This window comes from Nematolebias whitei, chromosome 14, assembly GCF_014905685.2.
Source record: "Nematolebias whitei isolate Nwh7 chromosome 14, NemWhi1, whole genome shotgun sequence".
NCBI classification, from domain to species: domain Eukaryota; kingdom Metazoa; phylum Chordata; class Actinopteri; order Cyprinodontiformes; family Rivulidae; genus Nematolebias; species Nematolebias whitei.
This window is the reverse complement of record NC_056511.1, coordinates 1,143,950-1,152,322: the sequence shown is the minus strand read 5'-3', so window position 1 is coordinate 1,152,322 and position 8,373 is coordinate 1,143,950. Positions and strand designations below refer to the sequence as shown.

Genomic DNA, 8,373 nt, shown 5'->3' with positions numbered 1-8,373 from the left:
GTAGTTAAATATGTTACAATATGTAGTTAAATATGTTACAATATGTAATTAAATATGTTACAATATGTAGTTAAATATGTTACAGTATGTAGCCAAATGTGTTACAGTATGTAGCTGAATATGTTACAATATTTAGTTAAATATGTTCGGCTCACATTTTCTCCAGGCGACTTTAGATAAGATGGCCTTCAAGACCAGCCAAGGCGACCAAAATTTAGATAAACACACAGTTGTTTTGGGGACAGGCAGAACTTAATGACATCAACCTTGAGTCTGTGTTGGTCCACTCGGTTCCAAAATGTCAAATTAACATGGCCACACCGATGGAAACGTGTCTGAGTAAAAATCCCCAAGATCTGATCCATTCAGCCCAAAGCATTCGAGTCCAGGTACTCCAGACATGAACCCAGCCATCATAAAGTCAAGCAGCGTGATCGGGTCCAAATTTGCTGCTGAAGACTTCCTTGATTGTAGATAAAACCAGCACCAGCTGAATCCAAAAAGCAGGAACCAGTTATCAAAAATCCAATTAAATATGCGTCCTTAAAATCCACAGATGGCAGCAGAGATAGACACATCATCAAGTTTTCCAGTCGATGAGATATCCAGCTGCGTACGTGCCAACAGGGTAAATCGGCTCGCCCAAAGCCTGTCTTCTCTTGAAGAAATGCTGTAAATTGAGATGAGGGACCAACTGATCAACTGGTCAAAACAAGTCCATAATTATGGTTCGGAAGAAATGCAAGAGAGTCTCACAGCAATTTCACAGACAGACAGAGCAGCAAAGCAAAGCGGAGAGGGAGGGAGAGAAGCATCCGATCTCGTGGGGAGCGAGTGGTGAAGTGACGACTGGGATGACTCTAAGGAGTCCCCAGTCAGCTGAGAAAGTCTCTCCAGCATGTCCTGGGTCTTCCCTGTGGTCTCCTCCCAGTTGGACATGCCTGAATCACCTCAAGTGGCCCCTCTAGATGCAGATGAGACAGCGGTGGTGGGATGCATCACAAACGTTGAGTCCAGCTACAGGCAAGAGGTGGAACACCTGGAGAGCTGGTGCAGGAAGAACAACCTTCACATCAATGTGAAGAAGGTGAAGGAGATGGTTGTGGACTTCAGAAGGACCCCCCCCACCCCACCCCCCTTATCCCCCCAAACATAAGAGGATCTGCGGTGGAAGTGGTCTCCAGCTACAAGTACTTGGGTGTGCACCTGAACAACAACCTCAGCTGGAGCAACAACACCAGCAGCCTGATGAAGGAAGCTCATCAGAGACTTGTGCTTGATCAGTGAGCACTTGTAGACACATTGGTATTGTTGATTCATGACATCACTTAAGCCCCACCTACTCAGAGAAAAAACTGTCTTGGATGACTCTTCCAGCTTGGCACTGTGTAAGATATTAGACTGAAACTTTGTTCGCTAACTGTTGATTACCGCACATGACATGTTGAAAAGCATAAAGGAAGTACTTGTCAAACATTCGTCACAAAACAGGAAGTCACCATAACTCCTGTGTGGAAGGTCAGATTTCTCCTGTACTTGTACGACCTGCAGCTGGACAAGTAACGACATGGACGGAAGGCGATGTCGAAGATTCGGGAAATGTGCCCTGTGGTGAACGCGTGTGGGATTGGCACGAGAGCGTTCGTGATGGCGACTGGGTGGACTAGCTGGAGCTTCCCCGGTCACCGTTAGGCCGGAGCGGCGCTTTGCTGCAAGGGCCTCCAATGCTGCTCGCAGCTTTAATTATTAATTATTTTTTGAATCTTATTTTTCAGTATCAAATGGTCAAAAATGTTTACAATTTAAATTAGGATAGATTTTTTTATCTTCAGGCAAATTGATGAACTTTAAGTTGTTTCTGTTACAGACTGATGTTAATAAAGTTATTCTTCGTTGTAAGTTGATCTATATTAATTTTTTCCTTTAACGTTAATAATTTTAATTTAGAACTAGTTTGAAGGGACGGTCTACTTCAATCCAAGGAATTAGATTATGGAATAATCTGTAGAGTGCTGTTAAAAGGCCAGATCAATGTGTATGTTTAAGAGAATGATCAAAGTTGATTTGTTTAAAAAATATATGAAATAGCTTAATATATATTTGTATGAATTGTTGCTCGAGAAGGAGTTATTTATTTTGTTTTTGTTACTTGAAGATTATTATTGTTTGAATTAATTTTTTGGTAAAAAGGGGCAGACATGAGATTTTTTCTTCTTTCTGCTGCCTTTCATTTCTTCAATCTTCATCCGAGTCTTCCTGAGTCTTCCTCAGAGACTCATTCAGTTTCCTCCTGTCCTCTGTCAGACTCCCAGAAGCAGACGACAGTTTTCATGATCCTGATCCAAACTGTCAGAAGACACTGATAAAGTTGTATCATCTGTATATACTGCTACCATACTCCATACATGTGACATGTCTTTTACAGAAATACTAGAAAGCAGAGGACCTAGACAGCTGCCTTGTGGGCTTCCAGGTCAACGTTTGAACAGATACATCAGATTACTGTCCTCATGAAGTCTGGGGCGGGGCTTTAAATCCCACGAGCTGACAGCTTCTTGACCCAAAGCTCAAAATGAATCAGAACTACTGGAATGTACCATGTTCAGTACTGTGTGGTACCGTGGGACCAGTTGAACCACGTTTGGTACTGTGGTTCCCTCTTTGAGGCGAATGTTGCTGTCAGCTCAGATGGAGGAGGCAGTTGCCATGGTGATGCGGTGTGTGGGTTTCCTGGCCTGTGATTGGCCAGCAGAGCAGTGGGCGGCAGGTTGAGCCTCTCAAAGCCGTTCCGTCTTGGGTTCTGAGTCGCAGATCGGCTCAAAGAGACGGAGAGACGCAGCTCTTCCTCACTGCTCTCTCCCTCCATCCTCCTCTTCCTACTACTCCGTTCAGAGCCGAGCTCTTTGTCTTTACCTCCTCCTCCTCCTCCTGACAGACGGACCAGTCCTTCATCGCCATCATCATCCTCGGAGGAAGTCCCCTGACCCTAACCTCACTGGGTCACCATGGCAACAGTTATCAGCACGCGGTTCTCTGATGAGTATCAGCTGTACGAGGAGCTGGGGAAGTGAGTACAACCTTCATCCTCCTCATCATCTTCATCAAGTTCATCATGTGCTTTGACGTTTATGACTTATTTGTTTTAAAGTAAAAAATCAATCTACAAATGATTTTAAATATTCATAATTACTGTTACATCTGATCATTTACTGGACAGATGGAGAATCAAATATAAATACACACACACACGCATATATATAATTTTTTTCTGCTTTTTTCCCCCTCATATATATTTATGTATAATACTTTCATGTTCCCAGAGCAGTCCCACCGTGCTGTTGTAGACGTGACAATAACATGCTGTGGTCCACTGTGTCCAAAGCAGCAGTTAAGTCCAGTAACACAAGGATCACATGATCACCTGAGTCACATGCCACGAGGATGTGAGTAAAAACTGAGCAGAGCGGACTCTGTGCTGTGGAGAGTTTTAAATCCAGACTGGAACACATCCATGATGTTGTTTATGTTCATCCATGAAGACCTTTACCTGAAGAAATGTTTCTGCACCGCAGCATGTTTGAAATGAGCAGGGACGTCTGCAGGTACAGAGTCCAAAACACAAGGAAACCTCTCGAAGAAGACGTGGTGAAAGAACATCCCATGGACACCCAGAGGGATTATTATTATCATTATTATTATCATTATTATTATTTAGGCCTTCACATTGCTTCGAAGGCCTATTTTAATCGTTCTGTTCAGGCCCGAGCTGCCATTTTATTCCGTCAACTGAATTGACGTTTTGGGGGCCTTAACATATCCCAAAAGTCACCAAATGTGGCGGACGCATCAGGACTGGTGAAAAATTACGTATTTTAAGGGCGTGGCAAAAATCGCAACAGAAACGGATCAAGAGCACCACCTAGAAATTTTCAAAATACCCTCCACATTAACCTTAGTTTGTCGTAGAAACATGAAATTTGGTACACTTGTCCAATTCCCCAAGATGCACAGAAAACCCTCGGCACCAACGTTGTACGATAAATAGGAAGGCGGCCATTTTGGAATGCTGGCCCAATTTTCACACCTTTTTGACGGTTTACAGCCTCCGCTTTTTAACTCCTCCTCATTGGGATTTTGCTCAATCGGTTTCAAACTTGGCCATTTTGGTCAAAAGGCATGGCGGACGCAAAGTTATCTAAATGGTTCGTTTCGGAGCATGTTGAAGGGGCGGGGCCAGACCTCAAAGTTTGACATCTCGCCATGAAAAACAAAACACTAATAGCTCCTACAAGAAAACTGTCTGAGACATCAAACCTTCAGTGATTGATCCACATCCGGTCTCCTGCAAGACTGAATGGTCAAATCTTGACATCACTTAAGCCACGCCCCCTGACAACAAGAAGTATAAAGTCTTACATTGAACGATCCCTATCTGATCCCTGTCACCTGATCAGCATGATAGTGTGTCCAGTAACCGAAGACATGCTGGTGTAACTTGCTTTCCAACACTGACAGTTTGGGGTGGAGCATGTGGGCGGCGTGGCGAAGTAAGACATAACGCCGTCGCCATATGTTTGGCTATAAATTGCACAGTTTTGAACCGAGGTGGACCAAAATCACTATGATCGATCATTGTCCACCCATTGAACAGGAATCCTTGATAAGTGGCCAATAGCCTCCACAGCGCCCCTTAGAATATCTTAAGACCTCAGCCATTTTTTTCACCGATAATTCTGAAACTCAGTGAACATCTGTATCTTCTCAGGACCTATGAAAAAGTCTCTGGGAGCCCTGGTCCAAAACCAACAGGAAGTCAGCCATTTTGGGTCAAAGGGTCATTTTTGGGTGTTTCTAATTGCGAATTTTAACAAACTCCTCCTAGGAATTTTGAAGGATTGCCTTAAAACTTGGTTAATATGCCCTTAATTGTGCTCTACAAATAAATAAAGAAAGATGACTTAAGACATTGGAGAGTAAAAGTTATCTAAAGCTTGCGTTTTCGTATATGTTAAAGGGGCGTGGCCAGGCCTCAAATTTTCGCTTCACGCCATAAATTTCCACACACTATAACTTTCACATTAAAAGACCGAAATGCACAAAACTTGGCTTGACTCATCCCTGTTGGATGTCCGACCATCCACAGTGGTCATATTTTGACTTGTTCAAAGCCCAGCCTCCTCGGAACAAGAAGTATTTTTTTAACTTTGAATACTCCCTCTTTGACACCATTGACCTAATCAGGATGATCCTGTGTTAGAAGATAGATAAGATGGTCTGACTTGCTTTAAAGCGCAATTCGTTTTTGGTTGAGGATGTGGGCATGGCGGCATGGCAAATTAAGAAGTGACGCTGTTGCAATACAGGTCCTTCTCAAAAAATTAGGATACTGTGATAAAGGTCATTATTTTCCATAATGTAATGATAAAAATGAAACTTTCATATATTTCAGATTCATTGCACACCAACTGAAATATTTCAGGTCTTTAATTGTTTTACTACTGATGATTATGGCATACAGCTCATGAAAACCCAAAATGCCTGTCCCAAAAAATGAGCATATCATGAAAAGGTTCTCTAAACAAGCTATTAACCTAACCATCTGAATCAACGACGTAACTCTAAACACCTGCAAAAGATTCCTGAGGCTTTTAAAAACTCCCAGCCTTGTTCATTACTCAAAACCACAATCATGGGTAAGACTACCGACCTGACTGCTGTCCAGAAGGCCATCATTGACACCCTCAAGCAAGAGGGTAAGACACAGAAAGAAATTGCTGAAGGAATAGGCTGTTCCCAGAGTGCTGTATCAAGGCACCTCAGTGGGAAGTCTGTGGGAAGGGAAAAGTGTGGCAGAAAACGCTGCACAACGAGAAGAGGTGACCGGACCCTGAGGAGGATTGTGGAGAAGGGCCCATTCCAGAACTTGGGGGACCTGCGGAAGCAGTGGACTGAGTCTGGAGTAGAAACATCCAGAGCCACCGTGCACAGGCGTGTGCAGGAAATGGGCTACAGGTGCCACATTCCCCAGGTCAAGCCACTTTTGAACCAGAAACAGCGGCAGAAGCGCCTGACCTGGGCTACAGAGAAGCAGCACTGGACTGTTGCTCAGTGGTCCAAAGTACTTTTTTCGGATGAAAGCAAATTTTGCGTGTCATTCGGAAATCAAGGTGCCAGAGTCTGGAGGAAGACTGGGGAGAAGGAAATGCCAAAATGCCAGAAGTCCAGTGTGAAGCACCCACAGTCAGTGATGGTCTGGGGTGTCTTGTCATCTGCTGGTGTTGGTCCACTGTGTTTTATCAAGCGCAGGGTCAATGCAGCTAGCTATCAGGAGATTTTGGAGCACTTCATGCTTCCATCTGCTGAAAAGCTTTATGGAGATGAAGATTTCATTTTTCAGCACGACCTGGCACCTGCTCACAGTGCCAAAACCACTGGTAAATGGTTTACTGACCATGGTATTACTGTGCTCAATTGGCCTGCCAACTCTCCTGACCTGAACCCCATAGAGAACCTGTGGGATATTGTGAAGAGAAAGTTGAGAGACACAAGACCCAACACTCTGGATGAGCTTAAGGCCGCTATCGAAGCATCCTGGGCCTCCATAACACCTCAGCAGTGCCACAGGCTGATTGCCTCCATGCCACGCCGCATTGAAGCAGTCATTCATGCAAAAGGATTCCCGACCAAGTATTGAGTGCATCACTGAACATGATTATTTGAAGGTTTGTGTTTTTTGTATTAAAAACACTTGTCTTTCATTGGTGGGATGAAATATGCTCATTTTTTGGGACAGGCATTTTGGGTTTTCATGAGCTGTATGCCATAATCATCAGTATTAAAACAATTAAAGACCTGAAATATTTCAGTTGGTGTGCAATGAATCTGAAATATATGAAAGTTTCATTTTTATCATTACATTATGGAAAATAATGACCTTTATCACAATATGCTCATTTTTTGAGAAGGACCTGTACGTTTGGCTCTAAATTGCACAGATTTCAGTCGAGGTGCACCAAAATCACTGCGATCGATCATTATCCACCCCTTGAACAGGTATCCATGATTAGTGGCCAATAGCCTCCACAGCGCCACCTACATTATACCTACAGTTATAGTTCAGTGATACAACATCGATCTGAACCAGATTTATTGTGAGTCATCAGTGAGGACTTTTAGACACATTGATATTGTGGTTTAACATATGACTCTAGTGCACCCCCTAGATTATTCCAACAGTTATATCTCAGTGATACATCATCCAATCTGAACCTGAGGTTTTGTGCTTGATCAGTGAGCACTTGTAGACACATTGGTATTGTTGATTCATGACATCACTTAAGCCTTGGATGACTCTTCCAGCTTGGCACTGTGTAAGATATTAGACTGAAACTTTGTTCGCTAACTGTTGATTACCGCACATGACATGTTGAAAAGCATAAAGGAAGTACTTGTCAAACATTCGTCACAAAACAGGAAGTCACCATAACTCCTGTGTGGAAGGTCAGATTTCTCCTGTACTTGTACGACCTGCAGCTGGACAAGTAACGACATGGACGGAAGGCGATGTCGAAGATTCGGGAAATGTGCCCTGTGGTGAACGCGTGTGGGATTGGCACGAGAGCGTTCGTGATGGCGACTGGGTGGACTAGCTGGAGCTTCCCCGGTCACCGTTAGGCCGGAGCGGCGCTTTGCTGCAAGGGCCTCCAATGCTGCTCGCAGCTTTAATTATATCATTATTATTAATATTATCATTATTGTTATCATGATCATTATTATTATTATCATAATTATCATAATAATAATAATAATTATTATTGTTATTATTTTACTATTATTATTATTATTGTAATAATAATAATAATAATAATAATAATAATTATTATTATTATTATTAATATTATTATCATAAAATAATGATAATAATAATAACAATAATAATAATAATATAATAATAATTATTATTATTTATAAATATATATATTATATAAATAATAATAACTATTATCAGTATTAAAATAATTATTATCATTATTATCATTATTATCATTATCATAAACGTCATTAATATTATTATTATTATATCATCATTTCTTTATTATTATTGTTGTTGTCATAATCATCATTATCATCATCATCATTATCATCATTGTCATTATTATCATTATAATATAATAATTATTATTATTGTCATCATCATCGTCATCGTCATCAACATCATCATCATCATCATCATCATCATCATCATCATCATGAGTGGTAACACAGATTATTGATTGATGTGTTGATCAGTCATCTGATGGAAGTAGGAATGAGTGAAGCACCTTTCTGACCCCATTCCACTTACCACCCACCCACCGCCACCCCCCCCCCCCC

General features: G+C 41.9%; 1 protein-coding gene across 1 annotated transcript in view; it reads left to right on the top strand.

Moving 5' to 3' along the window:
* The first annotated feature begins 2,813 nt into the window (after positions 1–2,813).
* Positions 2,814–8,373, top strand: part of camk2a (calcium/calmodulin-dependent protein kinase II alpha) — a 76,342-nt gene continuing 70,782 nt past the window's right edge. Inside the window, exon 1 of the mRNA XM_037687741.1 lies at positions 2,814–3,067. Coding sequence (XP_037543669.1) covers positions 3,006–3,067 — 62 coding nt within the window. The 5' untranslated portion in view covers positions 2,814–3,005. The remainder of the gene's footprint in view (positions 3,068–8,373) is intronic.